The sequence below is a fragment of the Anarhichas minor genome, unplaced genomic scaffold (genome assembly GCF_050575085.1).
Source record: "Anarhichas minor isolate MPS153535 unplaced genomic scaffold, ASM5057508v1 ptg000017l, whole genome shotgun sequence".
NCBI classification, from domain to species: Eukaryota; Metazoa; Chordata; class Actinopteri; order Perciformes; family Anarhichadidae; genus Anarhichas; species Anarhichas minor.
The window spans coordinates 4,648,568-4,671,920 of NW_027466463.1; the positions used below are offsets into that span (position 1 = coordinate 4,648,568).

General features: G+C 42.0%; 1 protein-coding gene across 1 annotated transcript; it reads left to right on the forward strand.

Annotated features, from left to right (window-relative positions):
• Positions 1-1,845: 1,845 nt before the first annotated feature.
• On the forward strand, positions 1,846-20,107 carry hs3st3l (heparan sulfate (glucosamine) 3-O-sulfotransferase 3-like). The gene is made up of 3 exons (XM_076093208.1): positions 1,846-2,321; positions 18,402-18,631; positions 19,719-20,107. The coding sequence occupies exons 1-3, from the start codon at positions 1,846-1,848 to the stop codon at positions 20,105-20,107; spliced, it is 1,095 nt and encodes a 364-aa protein (XP_075949323.1).
• The last annotated feature ends 3,246 nt before the right edge of the window (positions 20,108-23,353 follow it).

Here is a 23,353-nt window from a genome sequence, read left to right on the forward strand (position 1 = left end):
TTTGTTTGTTTACTTATTTACAAATTAATTTATTATTGACAAACTAACAGACTGACTGACTAACTGAATGAACATGAAATGACCGATCACATTCACCGGAACAATGCTGTATTATACACTCTTACCATAATGCCTAGTATATACACGTACCACAAAACAACGTGGGGGCTGGCTTGACCTGTTTTTCAAAGGGGAGGCTGGCTTGATTGCAGATGTATGAGGGGAAGAGGCGCAGAAAAAGCAAATGGCCAAAGCGAGACTCAAAAATTACATGACAAGTAATATTTGTTTACGATAGTCGTTTAGTAACATCCCACGCAGAAAGAGCTGCAGAACATCGAGTATATTCGATATATTGCCCACCCCTATTTACAGCTATACAGTAGGCTTATCCTATTATATCTGATGATTGGCTGTTTTCTGTCTCTATAACAAGTATGACAGTCAAATAACACAATGTTCTGTCTTGTTGTTGAAATGGATGGCAGATCTCTTTAGTCTATTGCAGGACAATGTCAGTTTTATGGCACGGGTCACATCTGCTATGGGATAATGACAGGGGTAAGCCAAATGGAACATGAGGTAGGTGCTTATTTGTGTGTGTGCAAAGTATGTGCGTGTGCTCATGCACGTGTGGTTGAAAGGGAGGACTAATGAGTCTTCTATGAGGTATTATCTGTACCTTAGCTCGGCACTCTGCAATAATAAAAGCCAACATTGCAGAGCTCCCTAACAGGAGTCTGCAATACAACACACACCTCTGCCAATTCAAGTGACAAGCATCCACTTATGAAGTACAAACCTCTTCTTGGATCAAAAACAGTTAATCTGCTTAATCTGATGACTAAACAGATTGTTTCAGTTGTTTTAGAATCATATCATTTTAAAGTAGTTTTTTGGTGGAAATCTGAAAGGGACTCAAGTGGAATCACTGTATCTTACAGTGTTGATATTATTCTCAGATTGTGAGATATTTCTGCATGATGTGGGTTCACACAGACTGTCCTTTTGGTCAGGATCAGCTGACTATTGGCAGCTGCACTATATTGTGTAATGCTGTCTGACGGCTAAGCTAATTATGAGATTGGTTTTAGAGTGCAGAGTGTCAGCTTAGAGTATTGTAAACACAGTTCAAAATGGCACCAATGACCCAAATCCATCCCTGTATCCACGAATCAAAGCATTTCTATGGGAACTTAAGTGTCTCTATGACTATTTATCATTTAGATGTACATGATATGTACAAAGCTTTAAAAGATACAACACAATGTGTGACAGGATCTAAATCAATCAATCATATTCGATGAGAGTGATAATGACACCTACGAGATATGGGACATGACCATCTTTTGGACCTATCCCTGGTTCCCCCAATAAATAATGATGGAATTATGTGCTTCTGAGGCCATGACTCTCCAATCAAAGTATGTGAGTGGAGGGAGAGAGAGAGAGAGAGAGAGAGAGAGAGAGAGAGAGAGAGAGAGAGAGAGAGAGAGAGAGAGAGAGAGAGAGAGAGAGAGAGAGAGAGAGAGAGAGAGAGACGCCAATCCCTGTGAGGTGAGCCATGGGAGAGACGCAGAGTAATCTCTGTGGAAAACGAGGATATTAGAGCTTTCTGAAGTTGGATGTCACGCAAAAAACAGTTCTGCTTTACTGGGACTGACTGGTCAACTGGTTTGGAGGCTCAATTACCTCCAAACAAGCAACATGAAGGAGGAGGAGGGCAGCGGAGCGCACTGAGAGAGACTCTAGTTGTTAGCGTTGTGTTAACAGCGTTAGAGTATGAAGGGATGTGAGCTGAACTTGTGGTAGAATGGCACCTTATCTCACATGGATCTCTGAGGGATGGCAGCTTTCCACCACCAGCATCACCACCATCCGAGCGCGGACCTGCGGTGGCTCTTCCATCGGCTCACCATCGCGTCCTCTCTGAGCATCCTCTGTTTCTCCTTGGTTTATCTCCTCACCGGATGCTGTGATCCGGAGCTGACAGAAAACTCTGAGATCAAGGCACCCACACGCGAGTTTCTCGTGTCAGGGTCAGGATGGCCGTACGAGAGAAACGGAACTAGCGTTGTCAAGGAGGTTACCACCGCGACTGGTGAAGGCGCGTTCAGCGGTCATCCCGGGCTGGAGGCAAACAGCTCAGGGAAGGAATGGACAGCCACTCGGAGGTTACCGCAGGCTCTGATCATAGGGGCTAAAAAGGGAGGCACCCGGGCTCTACTGGAGTTTCTGCGGCTCCACCCGGACATCCGTGCCTTGGGGTCGGAGCCGCACTTCTTCGACCGGCATTACGCACGGGGGCTGGACTGGTACAGGTACGCACACATTAGGCATGAAATCCATTTTAGCTAAGTATCAAAAAGAGATGTCTCCATTTTATTACTCTTCATGTTTTCTTTGATTTCACAAACTTTATATACTGCATTTAAGGCAAAGTCTTAAAAACTCAGTCACTGTCTCTCTTTGTCATTTAAATGGCCTTTCACTTGAGTCCTGCTTTCTGTGTGTTTGTGCATGTGAATTAATGAATGGATATCTTTGTGTTGTCTGCATACCCAAACATATCCGCAGAGATAGGTGACAGTCAAAGAGACGCTGCCATCTGGCTATGCCAATCTGTGCATGTGTGCTTGCTGTGTGTGATTGTGCAAGTGTGTATGTACAGTTGGGGGGGGGGGGGGGGGGGGGGGGGGGGTTGCAGATGAGTTCTCACAGAGCAACAGAGTAATCATCTCTGCTCTAGAGCCTGAGCCAGATGTTACTGTTGTCATGTGGCTTTGTTCTCAGCCGATTCTACTTGGAAGTACTCAGAACACATGTGACAGACTCATGATTGAGATACAAGGGAACCAGATTAAAGTCGCTCGAACTGTTTGAGGATAATTTGGTAAAATATCTCAGATATCTGAGCTTCATTTTGCTTTTTGTCATTGTGCGTACTGTAAGTGCATGACCCTATTGACACACACCTTGCTAACCATACCAGATGAAACATTTATTAAATAAAAAATGGACTGTATTGTGTGCTGTAAACCAGTTAAAGGGGCTCAATAGTTGCATTGGCTCTATTCTCGGTGGATGGTCTTTTTGTGTTGATATGACCATGCACACAAATAGAACACACCACCATGTCAAAGCTGTGGGATGTAAACAGAGAAAATCCACTGTAGCCTCTCCTATCTGCCAGCATGTGCAACATGTTTGCTGTGTGTGTGACACCAGGTGATGTGAATGTGACACCAGATTGTCACATTTTTCCTCGGGCCAGATGGGACTCACTGCATGTCGAGCCACTTGACATCACTGTCAAGCTCTGTCAATTGACCTCTGACTCCAGGTCACTTTATGCTGCGAGTTAATGATGTGTTCACACCACCTCATGACAAACAGCAAACACCCAGAGTACACCGCCCGTCAAAGGAAATGTGTCTTTGTGTTGCTTGCTCAAACAGAAACAACAACAAAAAACACAAGCAGTCAGACAGCTTGATAAAAAGACAACAGTTTAGCAGTTTAGAAAAGTGAGCACACCCCAAATGTTGATAATGATCCCTAATTGTACAGGACAACTGTATGCACACATCTACAGAGTAAAAGGTCAAAGGTCAACCGGAAAATCAGTCTGATGGGAGACTCTTGACCAACCTGCTAGCTGAATAGTGGCGTGTTCAGACTTTTTTGACCGGGGTAACCCAAGTGGGGCACTGACTGAGGCTGCATCACACCAAATCAGGCATTACGGTGAAAAAGTCAGTCCTCCCATTACATTGAATGTGGTGAGTGCATTGTGTGAGGTGTTCAGCTATTCAGCACTCATTCATTGTGCTTGGCTCTGTCTCCTTAGACGGCGTGGCCAGAGTCGCCTGCGCTCTGCTGCTCCGAGAGTGTGGCGCTCTGAATAACCCAACAGTACATTCTAACAGCTCTTTGACTTAACGAACGGTCCAGTTTCTACCAGAGCACGCTCGAACAAACCCCGGTAAGGCTGGGCAATAATTCAATAGGATAATTTATAGTCTTTCAATGGAATTGTGATGAAATCATATATTCAGATATCGTTATCCACGTTTAAATATCGAGACATCGTTTTACACGATTACATCTTCTAAATTGATATTAACAAGCACATACTAAGTCAAATTTCTCAGAACATTCTGTTCATTCTGCACTAAAGTTCTTAACCAAAGAAGAAAATACTTAGGATAGAGGATTTGAGCCATAACGCCCAACCCTAGACCCCCGTAACACGAGTTTGACAATGTTGTTTTAATAGTTTTTACAAAAGAAATGTACATTGGATATATTTCAGTAGCAGTTTATTAGAAAGGATGTTTATTTTTTATTTTTACGACACGGGCAATGAGCTGTGGCTTCTCCATTATGTCATATTCCAGACAGGCATTCTGCACAGAGTTGGTGGAAGTATCATTATCAGAACTTTTAAAGTAGATAACTTATACATTGATGCCATTTGAATTGTAATGGTGAAGCACTGCACTGCAAACAAACTTGAACCACATTCTCCCCTTTGCTGTAAAGACTTTTACACATTCTTCAAGCACAGCTGTGTTAAGCACTCCCAGCAAGGAAACTCAAAAGTACCTCCAGGTTGTAGCGCTCCATCAAGAGTCTCAGAAACTGTGGACAGTGGACAGTTTGGCTAGTCATTTGATTATTTGCCTCTGTTTTTACTTGAGCTAACCTCAGGTGTTGTGTAAAACCTGTGTGATTGCTTGACTGCCCATATTTCTTGCCTCTGGACTTTTTCATCGCGATTTGAGCAGTTAACTTGTAAGTACAATGACAATATACCTGACATGAATTATTACCAAAAATATGAAAGTAAGACACAGGTTGTGCTAAACCAGAATTTTCCTTCAAGGCAAAAGTGCTTTGATATCACTCAGCATTACTGGTCAACATGACATGTGTGTGTAGATGCTTTTGTTCTCTCAAACCCTGTCACGATCATGAAATAAAGCGTATCTTTCTCAGAATCACTCCTCGTCTCTCAGAGTAAAATATCACAGACCCTGACAAAGATCCACTAATGTCATTTGGAGTGGAGATTGGATCTGGAACAACGCTGCAATGAGCCATGAGATGGACGGGAAGTTTCCTCCTCACTGTATTGTCTGGGATCGATAGCTCTATCTCTTCGCTCTGAACTTGGGTTGACTCCAGCATTAGAGCGGTTAGAGTAGGTCAGCACGGCTTCTGTTACAATTAGCAGGAAGCTTTATTCTACATTGCAGTAATCCCTCCACATAGGCACACAGGGGTCATGTTACACACAGATTTTTCTCTCTCTGCCGCTTTGGAGGAATCCATTAAAATTGCTCAGCTGGAAATTCACATGCCACTTGTGATGGTTTCTTGCTGAAAGAAGGCATGACAGTTGCATGGTGAAAAACAGGGTAGATAAAATAAAGGGTGAAGAGATACGGCTTGGGTGGAGCTAGAGGTTAAAGAGTGAAGTCAGTGTTACCACACGCATCAACCCGGGGGACCGTCATGAGAGCTGGGCTTGTGTGTTTGTGTGTAAAGGCTGACTTAGGCCCTGTCCACACTACTCCGTTTTTACTCCGTATTTGCTACGTTTACACTGAGCGGCCACACTACGCCGGAGTTTTGGAGCACCCTAAACGGAGGAATCTGAAAACTCCGCCGAGGTTGGAGGTATTTGAGAACTCCGGGGTTGTGTTTGCGTGTGGACGGTCGTATACGGATGTGCTTAGAAAAAATTACGCCCACACCCGTGTTCGCTACTGGATTGGTTCTTGGCAACCATGACGTCTCCGTCCCTGATTCGTCACACTCACTATCACGTGACCCGTACCCGGAAGAAAACAAACTGGGCTACCAGCGATTCATTTCAACATGGATAACTAATTGCAAGCGTTGCTGCTAGCACAACAGCTACATGATGTTGCTGCTAGCACAACAGCTAGCAGCAGCTAGCAGCTGTTGTGCAGTAAAAGTCTGCATTTCTGTGGAGGTAGCAGCTGTTATTGGCGTGATTAGCGAGCGGCGTGACCGTCATCAGCCCTATGGAGCAGCTCATTGTTTTTAGATTCTAATGAGAAGACACGCTGCACTAACGTTTTACTTCTTCCGTTTGGTAGCCTTGAGAGACCTTAGTCTGTAAGTATGTCTTTATGAAGCATGAAAAGATGTACGTAGATATATTCTATTCGCGTGTTTAGTATAACATTTGTGTTGTATTAAATGCTAATCGCGGTTAGCATTTCTCCATTGGCAGTAATGTTAAAATTAGCTTAGAAGCTAGCTAGGCGGACATGTGTATAGGGACAGTTTGTAAAGCCATATTTCATATTGTGTTTCCACAGTTTTACAAATAAGAAAGATTCACACTGAAGTCTTGAAACTCTTCTATGGATTCCATGGTCTTTATTTCACGGATCTACTGTTAGCGATCTGCTAAGCTTTCCTGCACGAAGCAAGAGCAGAATAGAGTGAGAGACGTGTGTTGACTACATTGATGGACCCATATTCTAGTAAACGTTTACGTGTAAGTGTTGATTTTAAAGTAAATTTGATGTGAGAGAGAGAGATAGACCCGCAGCGCTATAATGCTAATCGCGGTTAGCATTTCTCCATTGGCGGTAATGTTAAAATTAGCTTAGAAGCTAGCTAGGCGGACATGATGTTCAGAGCTACTAGTGAGAACAGACATCAACAACACGGAGGAAACGAGTGAGAGACCACATTGATGGACCCATAATCTAGTAAACGTTTACGTGTAAGTGTTGATGTTAAAGTAAATTTGATGTGAGAGAGAGAGAGAGAGAGATAGACCTGCAGCGCTGTAACTACGTCTGAAAAATAAAACTTCTAAAACTTTCCACGAACTGTGTCTGTTTGAGTTTATAGAGGGAGATTTTAGAGGAAGATCTTAAGTATCAAATACAACCTTTCATTATTAAAGACTACTTTATTACTCTGTCGTATTATTTTTTTTTAACTAAGCAAGCAATCCACTTCCTGTTTACACCGTCACGCGCATGCCCAGTGTACGTTAATGGTCACGTGCTGTCCGCCTTCGAAGGCTGCCGTGTGGACGCAGATCAACTCGAGAATGATGCTGAAACTCCCGTGTGGACGGAGATCGTTTCTATTTGACAAATCTGCATCCAAGGAGAAACGGAGTAGTGTGGACAGGGCCTTATTCAGGTTCTATCACAGTCTGCAGACAAGATCTTTACACAGATGAAAACAAAAACAGCGTCTCAATTTTAGCTGATAACTGTCCTCACTGTGAAAATACTCGCCTAAGTCAGTGTCCTTCCTTATGCAGTGGTGTATAGTAACGAAGTAGAAATACTTCGTTACTGTACTTAAGTCGTTTTTTTTGGATATCTGTACTTTACTTTATTACTTATATTTCTGTTGACTTTTACTTTTACTTCACTACATTTTGCAAAGAAAACTGATACTTTTACTCCGATACATTTCCCCTGAAACCTTCGTTACTCGCTACAAAATCAAATCTATCTTTAGAAAAAAATGAATCATGAGACCAGCGTCGGGGACTGTGGTGGAACAGAGACTGCAAGCAAGCAGGTTTGGTGAATCAGTGGTCCTAGCTTGCAAGTTAAATCATTGGTTAACCACGTTAATGCGCAATTGCAAACAAGTGCTCTCAAAGCCACGGTGTTTTGATTCCCAGTGATGCCCAGGATGCTATATGCTATAGCTAGCGAGCGACTACATGAGTAGAATTCCACTCTACGATTTCATGACGGAAGCAGAAATGGAAGCACCTGCTACTCCCGAAACAAACGACGGTGGTGACGAAGACCAACACCCGTGGATCGCTAGCGAGTTAGTGAGCTGAGGAAGTGTTGACAGTTGTGCAGCACTAGTTGGCTAACGTTAGCTAACTTAACGTTAGCCACCACACCATAGGATTGACAGGCGCCGCGAGAGCGCAGCATTAGGGAAATCCTTCCCAGCTGTGCGCAAGCTGTCTGTGAAGCTGAACACACCTCTACCTGCCTCAGCGGCCTGTGAAAGGCTATTTAGCATCGCAGGACTAGTCTTCAGCCCAAGAAGAGCGAGACGGAATTCTCGCAAAAAAAAAAAAAAAAAAAAAAAAAAACTTCTTTTGAAGATGAACAGGACATTTTTCACTTTCAAGTAATGACTGGGTTGTACTTTCGGTGCTGCTTTAGTATTGATCATGTTTTGATATTTGAGTCATTTTGTGGATGATCAGATGGAGTTATGATGGTAGCAGTCGCCCAATTGCAAATTCAGCTTGAGCAAAACCTTTGCCTATTGTGTTCAAATCAGTTTACAAGGCAGGTGTCCTTTCTCAAAACACTGACCTGATGCATCAAGTGGATATTTTTTGCTGAACACAATATTATGCATTTGCCCTCTACATCCTCTAGTCGCAATGAGCATACTTATAAACGCACTGTTACAACTCCTTCATAGTGTCATATTGCTTTTCGGAGAATTATGATGATAAGTTCATAGTAGATGCAAAAGTATACTTGTGTACAATATATTATGTTGAACATTGTTGCTCCTGGATGGATCACAGCCAACCCAATTATTTTCAACACAGCTCCATGTCCTTGGTGATGGTGGCCACAGCACTTAAAAGAATAAACTTCATAATTCTCAAAATTCTGACCCTTTGCTTTTTTATTAATAGCATTTACTTGTACTTTTACTTTCAATACTTAAGTACATTTAATATCAGAAAATTACTTTTGATACTTAAGTACAATAAATATCAGATACTTTAAGACTCAAGTAGTATTCTAATAGGTGACTTTTTACTTTTACTGGAGTAGTTTTCCAGTAAGGTATCTTTACTTTTACTCAAGTATGGCTTTTAAGTACTTTATACACCACTGTCCTTATGTAACAGTATGTAAGTAATATCAGCGAAATGTAGTCAGCATGAAAAGTAAAAGAACTCATTGTGCATGAAAATGTTCTCTGTCAGTGTTTTCCTATCATGTTTCTGGATTACTATTACCTAAACGTAAGGCTTTGTCTGTGTTATTGTTGCATTGAATGAACACATGCAATGCAATTCAGCGCACCAAAACAGCTTGTTACATTACACAACTTGAAAAATGAAAATTGAGTAAAGGAAGTCGAGAGCCCGAAACAAAGACAGCTCGCCTTCAAAGTAAAAGTTGCGTGTTTTCAAACGTGTTTGCTGCAGCTATCAATTTATGGAAAGCAAAAAATGAAAGAAACAAGAAAATATTCTAAATAATGAACATAATACACAACTGTCATAAAGCCATATTCCTGCCACTTTCCCACAGTTGAACTTGAATAAACTCTCAATGGGCGCAAACACGGAATTACTTGTAACAGAGTTTTTCCACAGTGTGATATTAGTACTGAATATAAAAAAGGCGAGTTTGTTCAGGAGCAATTCATTGTTCATTAAAAGTTATTTAATGAAACCCAGAACCTGATTATTAACTACAGTGTATTGACCATTTTAAATGACTATACAGCATGAAACTTGTTGTGCTTTGACAAGCTTTGACACATGCATTTAGGGACAAACACTTAGGTCATAGAACAAGCAGATCTAATTTTTCTCTGATAAAGTTATTGCACAACTTAATTTTGCTTTTACATGTATCTGTGTAGTCTACACTGAATCAATCAAATGGAAGTTAAAAAGGAAGCTGCAATAATAACCTACCACCTAATAATAGATGACAATAGAGCTTTTATTTAAATAAATGATTGATCATACAATGAATCAATAAATACAAATAATTCTGTTTGTGCAGTTAATTCATTTTCAGCCGTGGGAAAGTGGCAAGAATATGACTTTGTGACAGTTATATATTATGTTCATTATTTATAATATTTGTTTATCTATTTAATTTAACTCTCCTTAAATTGATCGCTGCAGCAAACACGTTTGAAAATGCGCAACTTTTACTTTGAAAGCAAGCTGTCTGTTTCCGACTCTCGACTTCCTTTAATCAATTTAAATTTTTCAAGTTGTGTAATGTAACAAGCTGTTGTTTTGGTGAGCTGAATTGAAAGGCATGTGTTCATTCAATGCGACAATAACACAGACAACACCTTAACCGCGTTTAGGCAGCATCGGCTATCGAACAACGAACTCATATACAGCAGAATATATTTACAATAACTCAAGTAGACCAATGAGTTTAGGCAATACCTCTAAACTGACATTGTTCATTATACAACTTGAACAATGGCAAATGAATTATACTTTGTGCACATACCTGTAGATGTTTATGGTTGTGCTATTTGTATCTAATTTACATGTCAGGTAGTTGAATCAATAGCAATGCAACATATTCAAAGATCATATGTGTGTTTGTAGCGTTGCTGTCCTGTGAGAACCACGTATATATAAAAAGAAAAAGAGCCTGTTTTCAGCTCGGTGACGATGCATTTTCCAGCTGATCCAAGAGGCTTTTTAAAGAGTTTATTTCGCTGAAGAAGCAGGAGAATTGTCTCAGCACATAAAAGAACACTTCATCCTTCAGTTCATCACAAACATCCAAATCAACACGTCTGGTGATACTTGGTTTTCACTGGACAGGAAGAGGATGAAAAGTAGCTAAAGCTGTAGGATAAATGTAGTGGAGCAAAAAATCAAAATGATGTAGTGGAATAGAGGTATGAAGTGTAAATACTCAAGTAAAGGAAAGTACTTCAGATTGTATGTTGTATATATGAGATGTTTAACATTAATATATATTATATATACTTATATATATACTTATTATATATGAAGTCACTCTCCCTCTGTGTGTCTGTTGTTATCAGAGGTTTTCTGCTCTGCATGACTCCCTCCTTGTGAAACAGTTGACCCTCCCCACATTAATAAAGAGAAAATAATTAATTATTTTTCACTATTACTATGTCTCAAGATTTGAGAAAGAAGACTACTTTTTAAATGCAGTAGATCTTAGAAATGTGCATTTGAGTAAATATTTTGCTGGCTGAAGCAAATTGTATATCGGAAAGGAGATAGAATATTTGCAGTTTGCATCATCATTTTTTTTAGCGCATCTTTGTTTTTAGCACTTGGAGATTCAATCATCACTATGTAACACTGAACATCCAATGTTGCAAGAGAATCAATAGGGTGAACGTGATGATGTAAGCTGTAACGACACTGCTCTCTATGCTCTGCGCTTTATACAGTATAAATAGCCATACAACAATCACACAGACATTGAGGAGTACACAGACACTGTTACTTCTTACATTAGTAAGTGCATTGATGATGTGACTCATATAAAAACCATCATCACTCGGGCTAACCAGAAGCCATGGCTGACAGGGGAAGTGCATCGGCTGCTGAGGGCCAGAAACAACGCCTTCAGAGCCGGGGATGAAACTGGCCTGAGAAGAGCGAGAGCCGACCTGTCCCACGGCATCAGGAAAGCAAAACAGGAATACACGAATAAGATAACCAGTCACTTTAAAGACAGCAGAGATACACGGAGCCTGTGGCAGGGCATTCAGACCCTTTCGGACTACAAACCCGTGCCACAGATCTGCGACAACAACATCTCTCTGCTAAACAACCTCAACAGCTTCTTTGCACAGTTTGAAACACAAAACAGCACACGTCCACACAAGACTCCGCCCCCTCCCCACGATCAGGCTCTGTGCCTGTCTGCTGCCAGCGTGAAGAGGACACTCTCCACTATCAACACCCGCAAGGCAACAGGTCCAGACAACATCCCTGGTCGTGTGTTGAAGGACTGCGCAGAGGAGCTTAAGGATGTCTTCACGGATGTCTTTAATACTTCTCTGAGACAAGCTGTTGTTCCATCATGCTTCAAGGCCACCATCATCATACCTGTGCCAAAGAAATCCACTCCGTCCTGCTTTAATGACTACCGTCTGGTGGCACTGACCCCCATAATCATGAAGTGCTTTGAACGGCTAGTCATGTCACATATCAAATCCATTCTTCCCCCCACCCTGGACCCTTTCCAGTTTGCATACCGTGCCAAACGGTCCACGGAGGATGCAATCTGCTCTGCTCTCCACCCAGCCCTCACCCATCTGGACTCAAAAGACTCATATGTGAGAATGCTGTTCATAGACTTTAGTTCAGCATTCAACACCATAATCCCACAAAAACTCATCTTCAAACTTGACCAGCTGGGGCTCAACACCTCGCTGTGTAACTGGCTGCTGGACTTCCTCAGTGAGAGGCCACAAGCAGTACGTGTCGGCAACAACACCTCGAGCAGCATCACACTGAGCACAGGGGCCCCTCAAGGCTGTGTGCTCAGTCCACTGCTCTTCACCTTGCTGACACACGACTGCACTACAACCTACAGCACCAATCACATGGTCAAGTTTGCAGACCGCAAACTGAAGAAGGCAAGAACACCACCACCCATCATGTGCACCTTTTACCGAGGCACCATTGAGAGCATCCTGACAAACTGTATAACTGTGTGGGGCGGAAGCTGCACTGACTACAACAGGAAAGCCCTGCAGCGCATAGTGAACACAGCTGGAAGGATCATTGGTGCCTCACTCACCTCCCTGCAGGACATATACGACACTCGCCTCACCCGCAAAGTGACCATGATTGTGCGCGACTCCAGCCACCCCTCACACAGTCTCTTCAGCCTCCTGCCCTCTGGGAGAAGATACCGGAGCCTCCGTGCTCGCACCACCAGACTCTCAAACAGCTTCGTCCACCAGGCTGTTAGGAAGCTGAACTCGCTGAACTCTCTGAACTCTCTCCCTCCTCTCTTTTAAGACTCCCCATGTCCAACTGCTGCTAAATACAGATTGATAGTTTTTTAGTTTTTTTCTCTTATTATATATATATTGTCTGAATGTGGAATGTCGGATCGTGACCTCCAGCATTCACTGGGACGGTTTGCAGCCGAGTGTGAAGCGGCGGGGATGAGAGTTAGCACCTCCAAATCTGAGGCCATGGTGCTCTGCCGGAAACTGGTGGATTGCTCCCTCCAGGTGGGGACGGAGTGCCTACCTTAAGCGAAGGAGTTTAAGTATCTCGGGGTCTTGTTCACGAGTGAGGGTAAGATGGAGCGGGAGATCGACAGACGGATCGGTGCAGCTGCAGCAGTAAAGCAGGCGCTGCACCAGACCGTCTTGGTGAAGAGGGAGCTGAGCCGGAAGGCAAAGCTCTCAATTTACCACTCGGTCTACGTTCCTACCCTCACCTATGGTCACGAACTCTGGGTCGTGACCGAAAGGACAAGGTCGCGGCTACAAGCGGCCGAAATGAGCTTCCTCCGTAGGGTGGCCGGGCTCAGCCTTAGAGATAGGGTAAGGAGCTCGGTCATCAGGAGGGAGCTTGGAGTCGAGCCGCTACTCCTTCGCGTCGAAAGGAGTCAGCTGAGGTGGTTCGGGCATCTAATTAGGATGCCTCCTGGACGCCTCCCACTGGAGGTTTTCCAGGCACGTCCAACTGGGAAGAGACCCCGGGGAAGACCCAGAACACGCTGGAGAGATTACATCTCCCAGCTGGCCTGGGAACGCCTCGGGATCCCCCAGAATGAGCTGGAACATGTTGCCGGTGAGAGGGAGGTCTGGGTCGGCCTGCTTGACCTACTGCCACCGCGACCCGACCCCGGATAAGCGGTGGAAAATGGATGGATGGATGGATGTCTAAATGTTTTTTGTAATCTATTGCACTGTATTCACTTTATATGTTTATATGTTGGACTAGAGAGAAACGTCTTTTCAACTCCCCTGTATGTTCATTACATTGTGGAATTGACAATAAAGCAAACTTTGAACTTTGAACTTTGAACTTTAAAGCAGCTGTCGACAGCAGATCATTTAAGAATCACCAACATTCATTTATAGATCAATGCAGACTGATTTACGCTAATCTAACCACATTCAATTTTATTTTCTTTGCTGATTTTGGCTGGCGAGTGTTCATTGAAATAAATGTTGAATATTCTAGGCATTAATCCGTTGTTGCAGCACGTCTGCAGCTAGTATTTGGTTTGACACAGGTTAATAATTATTGTGAGGAATAATTACCATTGACATGTGATCAGACAGTCTCTTCACATGTATTATTATTATTATTATTAATAAAAAGTGGTCTGTGCAACTTTGCTAGTCAGGAAGTTTGTATCAAACAAGTAGCCCTTCGTACTACTCAGTACCCTTGAAGTAGCTCTCTGTTTCAAAAAGGTTGGTGACCCCTGGTTTACAGCTAATTACAATTGAGGTTTACTATATGCACAGTACCATGCACAGAAACACCAGACAGCGTACAAACAAAATATGCTGTAAAGACGCAAGAAAACAACGAGTGTAACCAGCAAAATGCCCTATAACAACCTCCTTAAAAGGCATTGTAAAATTGATTAACTGTGAACTCATATTGTATGTTGTAAGCAAATAAGTCAAGTATTAAATGCATTATAAAGAAACAAAGGTTGAAAAAAGGAATTGTGCATCTTTGTAAAATCATTAGACATGTTAATAGTGCTTTTATCAGTGAACTATTTGTCACGTCTGAGAACTTTGGGGTGAGATGCTGGTGCTCAAGAGCGACATCTAGTGGTTCAGAATGTCTCATAAAGAACCCTTAATTAAGTACAGCACCTAAGTAAATGTACTTGGATACAAATGGCATTTTCTGTGTTTTTTCGGGGGGGGGGGGTTGAATTTGTAATTTCTTTGTGTCCCCATGGCCCAACTCTGTCTCTTCTGTTTAGACCAATTTCCGTTTTTTGAATTTAAGGGCCTTTTGATCTGATTGCAGAGAGAGGATTTTCCCAGGCTGCAATACTTAGCTGGAAGTCCCATGTTTTTGGATGTGATCAAATAGTGACTTTTAGTTTTTTATGTTCTAGGTTGGAGGTTGTTAGTTTAATTTAATTTGGAGACACCACGCCTCTAAGCACCTACAATGATAAGGAGGGGCCGAAATTACTTTCCAGTGTCAGCTGTTCTGATGGTACTGATTCATTTGCAATTCATATTGAACTCGCTAAGGGAGGTTTTTAAATTCATACCCATACATTGGTGGCTTTGTCCTGCCATGGCACAGCACATGGTGCTACTTGTGTTTTTGTATTCGTACAATGGACATAATTGCCATGCAAATCACAGAAGAATTACATTACATTACATTTCAATCATTTAGCAGACACTTTTATCCAAAGCGACTTACAATTCAGATTCTATCACACCGTAGGCACAGCTACGGGAGCAATTTGTTCAGCAGGATTCAGTGGGCGGGAATTAGTAGCAAACACGGACAGGCAGATTTTCGGATCTGTTGATCTGCAGGAGGGGAATCAAAACTTTTTGCACTACCAAACATCATGTTGAAGTGTCAAGTGATTAAAGCTATGAGAACAGATCGGTTTTAGCTGAGTTTTGCTTGTGTAGTGTGTAACTGGGGTTCAGGTGTGGTCTGTCCTGTCCCTGTACTGTTTGTGACATGATCACCATAAGGCCCAGACGGGTATCTGGCCCTCATTAAGGCCCTCCCCTGGGGTTTGGGGGGAGGGGTGGGGGTGGGTGGGGATGTCTGGGGCCCCTCTATGATGGATATCTCCTGGAAGTGGACAGGGCACAGCCACAATAGAACGACCCCTTAATGGTCCCCTATACAGAGGAAATGGATGAGCGGTCCAATAATATCACACATAGTAACACGCATATGCATAAGAACACAGGAATACACACTACATTCTCATATCTGACACACAAATTCACAGTCGGGTGTGCAGAGTGAACACATGCTCTGCTCTGCTCTATGATTGGCTATTGTTTCTTTCTTAGATCAGGCATCAAAGATAAACAGACCAGATTATACATCTTTCATCTAGCATACCCTCAAATACCCCGATTGTTTGCTTAATTTTTCCTGCTGTACATGTGATGAGCATTGCAATTGCTTCACATTTGTTAACACACACACACACACACACACACACACACACAGACTCAGACACAAACACACACACACACATGACACAGCATACTACTGATGGGGCTCTAGAGGGTGCTGGCTCCCCCCAGTCTCCACCTGGCACTCTTGGTGCCAGCTGAGACCCGGTGCTGCATTACCATTCTCAGTCCCTTACACTTACACTTACACCAACACCTTCTCGCTTCATACGCCCCATCATTTCGCTCTCATCCTAATACACACAATTCCCACTGTTCCCCGTTGTACACCCGCCTCCGAGTAGTTACCCTAAGCCCCCATAGGATCAATAGCCAGTGGCCTTGGCTGGCCCGAGGTTATTCACCAGGGAGGCCTGCTGAAATATCGGGAAATGGGCGACAAAAGAGAGTTTCCTCAAAGGCAAACAGAGGCTTATTAGAAGAATAAGAATAATCCCTGTGTTCATCATACTGGATGTTTGATCTCACATCAGTAGTAAATGAGCAGTGTGAGGATGCTATGCTAAAACAGGGGTTTTAAACTTCCAATTAATTGGACCATCTTTTTAGGTGAATTTCCTCTTAAACACATGGTGTCGCCAGACAGTTGTATTCACCTGCCAGTGATGAGCTCTAATGCTTTGGAGTTTTATAGCCAACCTTCCTCATTGCACGCCCCACTATGCAGGCACCCAGGCCAACCAGTAGGAGTCACTAGTGTGGTAGCAAGGAAAATATCTCTTCAGTTTTGTTGAGCCTCTGTAGACGGTAGCTCCAAGCATGAACAAAGGTTTATACTCTCTGCGCTGCATTATTCTCCGAAATGCCAGACGGCGTACAAACGAAATGTACTGTAAGGAATCAAAAAGACATCAAGTGATATACTCATAGATATGCCTATAGACTGTAGGTGTAACTGGCAAAACACCATAAACCAACCTCCACAATGCAGAGGAGGGATTGTAATAATCTGTAAACTCCTCTGAATCTCCTATTCATGAACAACTTTATTGCCTTCATACAAGCCCTGTAAAGAAACAAGTTAATAAGTAATACATGCATTATAAAGAAACAAAGGGTGAATATCCTACATATATACATATACTCTAGAATTCAATCATTTGAAAATGGTCAACAAAACTATAGTTTGCAGTTAAGAGACAAAACAAACTGGTACGGGCCTTGCTGTGTGTGACAATGACGCCGAGGATGTGTGTGTTTGGTAAGCCTGTCAGGTGTGTGGCAGGTGTGTTGGCAGAAGTCCCAGAGTCCCCAGCTGGTCCTGTGGGCCCTCTGGAGTCATTTATCTCGACATGAGTCCCATCTGCTGGGCTTCTGGTGTGGAGTTAGAGGTGAGCCGAGTGAGACACATCAAGGAAAGACGTCTGTGTTCATGTAGCACAGCTGTCACCTGCCTTTTGTCTGGATCACTGGAGATCTCTGTGGATTGACACTCTGTCTCTGCCTAGTCCGTAAGAGTGTGAAGTCTGTCAAAGTGGCTGATGGGGGATTTTATTATGGAGTGTGTGTGTGTGTGTCTGAGCACTCAACATATTGTAGATGTCACGGGGCATGATGAGGACTCAAACGCAGACAGTCAGGTGTAGTGAAAAAAGGTTTTAATTAAAACCAAAAACAAAGGGAATCTAGGGACAAGACAAAAGACGAGGGGGAAAATCCGGCAGGAAAAGGCAGAACAGGCAGACTGGAAAACCGGGAACAGGACGAGCAAAACGGGCGGGTAGGTCGGAAAACAAACGATCTGGCAGTGGGTGTGTGTGCGGCAGGGGTTTAAATAGTGAAGGAGGCAGAGTGAGCAGGTGAGAGTAATGAGCTGAGTGTGACTGGCAGGTGCACTGAATGAACTGATTAGGTGAGTGAGGAGCAACAGAAAGAAACAAAGACACAGAACACACAGGGCAAAGCCTGATCGTGACAGTAGAAGTATCATAATAAGAATAACCTCACTTTCAGCCAAATATATGCTAATGTATGCAGCCTGAACTTATTTCCCACTAAATTCCCCCATACTTAGCTGTAAAGTTTTGTAGCAGTAGTTTCACATTTTGGGAAATACACTTATTCACTTTCTTGGTGAGAGTAATGTGAGAAAATCAATACTACTTACATGTCAGTCTGTCAGCCTAAATATGGACGAGAGACAGGAAACGACTAAGCTAAGCTAAGCATCATCATCAAGGTATGAATCTTCTCATCTAATTCTCGTTAAGAAATTGAATGTGAAAGTGTGAACTTTATTTCCCAAGATATTTAAGTAGTTAATTTTTCCATACTCTATTACCATGTCCCACACTTCATACACAAATGAAAGTGTATCTAGATTTTTTTTCCATTTGAGTAGTGCACCCATGAAAACATATATATATATTTTTATATAAAAAATGTCTAGATACACTGTGCTTCATTTTGTTTCAATTTCTCTATATTTTTGTATCTTAACTAGATTTTTCCTGTACTTTCAGAAGTATGATGCCCAAAGCCCTGGACGGTCAGATTGTTATGGAGAAGACGCCTCGCTACTTTGTTACCCAGGAAACACCAGCACGAGTCCATGCCATGTCACAGGATGTGAAACTGATTGTGGTTGTCCGTGACCCCGTGTCCAGAGCCATATCTGACTACACACAGATCATCTCCAAGACCCCCGACATCCCTCCCTTTGAGAGTCTGGCTTTCAAGAATCGCACCACAGGTACAGATCCTGGTGTTTATAGCAGCCTCATTACGACACACTTACCTGTATAAAGACAAACCTGGGGTCTTCCTGGCTGTTGATTCCTAACATTGGGCTGATCCTGGAGATTTTTCATTTTGCGCTCTGTTCTTTCCCTCTCAGTATTTGGTTTTTTTCTACAGTGCAGGAGTTAGTGAAGGCCCAAACAGAAAAAAAGACATAATATGGATCTGCACACAGTAAATACAAAGTGCAGATTTATAGGCAAGTAGCATGAGACAAATCATTATCATTAGACAACAAGGTTTTGTCACAAACGAGACTCAGGAAATGTGTCATGCCTTTCTGGTTTCCGTTTGTAGTTTGAGTAGTATTGACCAATCACATTCGAGCAGGCTTTGGTTGAATGCAGGTAAACAGTAGACCGCTTTTGATTGGTTTAAAATGAGCTTGTAAACTGGTTACTTGTGAAACAACCCAGTGGTAAATTTTGTCTCTCAACTCCAACTCCAGTCTCGCATCTTTTGTTGCTAATCGGACTGTAAACAATGAGCAGCACAAGTCTTGGCCCTGATATCTGCTGACTACACCAGAACCTCCAAAATATAGCCCCTTGCACCCAGAGGCTTATCTGTAGTCCATCTGAATTCAGATACGCCTCTGGGGGTCTGATCTATCAGTCTGATAGGGGATGGGTTCCAAAACTCTGCACTACTCAACGTAGCATGAACAGCAGCAGCAGCAGGAGGGGTGAGGCAAGATACAGAGAAAGAGAGAGAAAGAGTAGACTCATGCCTCCAGACCCATGGAAAACTATGTTGAAAAAATACTAATCACAGCAGAGTATTTTTACATACTTAAAAGATGTCTGAAGGGGAACTCTAACTTTTGTCATGTTTAACTGTAATACGGTTTAAAATGTCCCATTGACATGGTTCTCGTATTTTGTCCTAGAGGGGCCCTCAGTGTCAGACTTAGAAAATCCCTGGACTAGGTCAGTAGTCAAATGGTTATACCTTAGTTGTAAAAGTTGGATGAGCGATGCTGATTGCAGCAATACTGGTTTTGAATAAAGAACCTTGGTATACCTCTTTCTTGTCTCTAGGTCAGATCGACTCTCTGTGGAGCCCGCTGTGGATCGGCCTGTACGCCCAGCACCTGGAGCGCTGGCTGTCCTGGTTCCCCAGGACTCAGATCCATCTGGTCAGCGGGGAGAGGCTCATCTCCGACCCAGCCGGAGAATTGGGCAAAGTCCAAGACTTTCTGGGTCTCCAGAGGATTGTCACAGACAAGCACTTCTACTTCAACAAAACAAAAGGCTTCCCCTGCCTGAAGAAGCCGGAGGGCAGCAGTAAACCTCACTGCCTTGGGAAGACGAAAGGGAGGACGCATGTCTCGATCGACCTGGAGGTGATGCAGAGACTGAGGGATTTCTACAAGCCGCATAACCAGCGCTTCTATAAGATGGCGGGCCAGGACTTTGGATGGCAGTGATGCTCTGATTGTGTGGATTCAGAAGCTTTTGTTGGCATTATGGAGTGCAAAAGATTCAGAGAACAGAGTCAATCAACCGCTTCTGACCAGCAGTGGGAAAAACAAAAACCCAGCGTCAATACCTTCACCTCTATCAATAAATTAATCAATAATCTTGTTCACGTGTTTGAAAGACAGCAGGGTAATTTTATATATCATAGATGTTCAGTAAAATATGTACTTTTGTAGTATTAATTAAACAAGGGTGTCCCCTCGCATCTTTCCCGTTTTGTAGTACTTATTCCTATGCCAGGTGGTCCAATAAATGTGCAAAGTTGGTCATGAGACACTAGTGGCTATAGGTTACAGCTGTAAAAAGTTGGATGGTGAAATACACAGTGTAGCTGTTAGTGTCTCTGGTTGACAGTAATGCTAAAGCTCTAGTTGGTAGGCTGTAATGGTACAATGAACCCAAAACAGGTGTATTTTCACATTCCCGAATTTCCCCAACTTTCTTTTTCTACCTGTTTGTTCTTCACTCTCACTAGTTAATCATTTACATACATATTGAGTATCGTCCTCCAAGCATTTTCCCTGAAAAATGGGGATGAATCTTTAATGTGGCAAGCAGCAAAGGGTGAGAGAGAGAATTTATATGAGCTGAGATTTGACTCAGTGGTTTTGTATTCTTGAATAATGAATATGCACAAATGGATGTAGGTAAACTGGGGTGGATCTCTTGCCTCCTAGCCTATTGGCAAATGTATGTGCTAGGCTAAGGTTGGAAAAGCACTTGACTGTACCTTGACTGAAGTAAAGGGCCCACTGGAGGACAACCAAAACAAGACCAGGTCAAATCAATGAGAGGTCGACATACTGTATCAAGTGCCATGTCTCTGATTGTGATGTATGAAGCTTTCATGTTTTGCTGTGTTACTGTGAGACGGCTTGCTTACAGGGTTGTCTGTTTTCAGTTTGCATGTATTTGCACTAGTTTGAAAACATAAAAAATAAAACTATTTTCAAGCAAAGAATTTGCAATTGATTTTTGAGTTGATCACTTCCACATTTCTCTTTCTCCTCATTGTTTGCCACCAAATGCTGTTGTTATAAATTCTCATTGAGCCATAATGAGTATAGTTTGGATTTATGTTGAGTGGGTACGCAGACAACATTAGTGCAATTGTGCGAATGTTTCTCTAATAATGCTGATGAAACTGATGAATTTTATAGAATTGTTGTAGTGTTGGTTTATATGGGGGATTCTATTTTTAAAGCGGAAAATTACTATTCAAAATTACTATCTGTAACAGAAGACATGCTGGTCTTTCCAGTCCTGCATAAGTGTACACATATGGCTGAGTTAGAGATAAAATACCAAGAGCTATTTTCATCAGAAAAAAGGAAAGTTTCTGGGATTACAGGAAAAAAACATTCTGTTTATGTCACACCATTTTGTAAAGGGAGAGTTCCAGAGTCCAGTAGAAAACACAGTAAAAACAAGGTGCTTCTTTATTATGTTCTCTCCTCGTTTACATTTAAATCATATGTTTCATATAAATGTATTCATATTAATATAGGTTGCAAATAATTACCCACAAAAAATGTAACTAGAGAAGACTACACAAAAAGTACCACTATAAATTAGTAACACTGACATTCACAAAAAGACTCAACAATCCATCAGCATATATTGCTGACACATTTGAAATTTAAATTGAACCATAATAAATCTTTAAAGCTAGGGTAGGTAATGATTCTATAAATGTTTTTGTAATATTTGCAATATTTATATATCGACAGCAATAAATAAATAAAATGCTCTGACAAAGAAAAAAAAAAATCTGGTGTCTGCGGCTGTAGCGCGACCATAATCAGCCGTCTAATCATTTCACTCGGCCAAAGGAAATGATTGGACGGCCTACCTACCTGTCTGCCTATACCTACCTGTCTACCTACCTGTCTGCCTACCTACCTGTCTACCTGCCTACCTACCTGTCTACCTACCTGTCTACCTACCTACCCTTCTACCTACCTACCTGTCTATCTTGACAGCGTTGGATACTAACAACAGCCATTTACGCCAGTTCATTTAGAGAAGGAAGGGCCTTGGAGACCTGAAGGGACGGGCTGTCAGTGTTGCAGATCTTCTCACTAGATTTAGGGACTTTTGGAGCTAGTTCTGCTAGCTACTTTCGTATAGGAGAAGAGTTGGCAACACTGGGCTAAAATACATAATATATGACATACATTTGGCTTAGAATAAATACATGGAAAACATTTTCCATTTATACAATTTGTTTGATTACATAAGAAAAGGTACCCCATCACGTAAATATTACACAGGGAGCTACAAAAGAAATGCGCTCTTCTAGCAGATGAGTTTTGGCAGTTTGCACAGACAGCCACATGTTTCCTCTGAAGCTGTTATTAGTCAGAGAAATAGCATCACAGAGCATGCTGTTTGACCAGAGAGATGCTGTTGTAAGTAAAGGTACTCAGCGTAGCCCAGTGGTTCTCAAACTTTTTCTGTCACGCCCCACTTTGGAGGAAGAAAAATGTTCATGCCCCACCGCCCCAACAAAATTGTAACCAAATGGTCCATGTTGAATTTTTATTGAAATAATAACATTTTGTGACTCCTCCATCTGTGCTTTTTCAAATAATAGAACAAAGAAAATTGCAATCACTTTCAAGTAAAGCAAATTGCTCCATCAGACAAAAACAAATACAATGTGCAATCACTTTGTTAGAACAATGCAAATAAAGTTCTATCTGTGCAAAAAATAACTAATATTTGGCAAAAAATAGCTTATTGTGGCTGCAATTAACCTGTTTTGCACTGAATATCTTTTCAAGATAATAACAATAAAGTGCAACCTGTGAAAAACTAAACAAAACAAGTTCAAATATTTGTCAATAAAGAGTTTTACCCAGTTTTACACTGCATATCTTTTCAAAACAACAATAACGTGCAACCTGTGCAAAACAAAACAAAATTAGTGCAGATATGTGTGAGCCATATGCTCACACATACCAGGATCATTTTATTTAAAATATGAGCTTTAAAATGTAGCATTCTTGTGTACGCTGAGAAGAAAATGAAGTGATAAGACATCAAAAAACTAATTTATTATTCAGTTATTAATCCATATTTCAGCTCTATTATTATTAACCTTTATTTAGACAAAATCCATTGAGACCGAGGTCTCATTCAAAGTTTTAGTCATATAAAAACAAAGATAGCAAGAGTACCGAGAACCATCG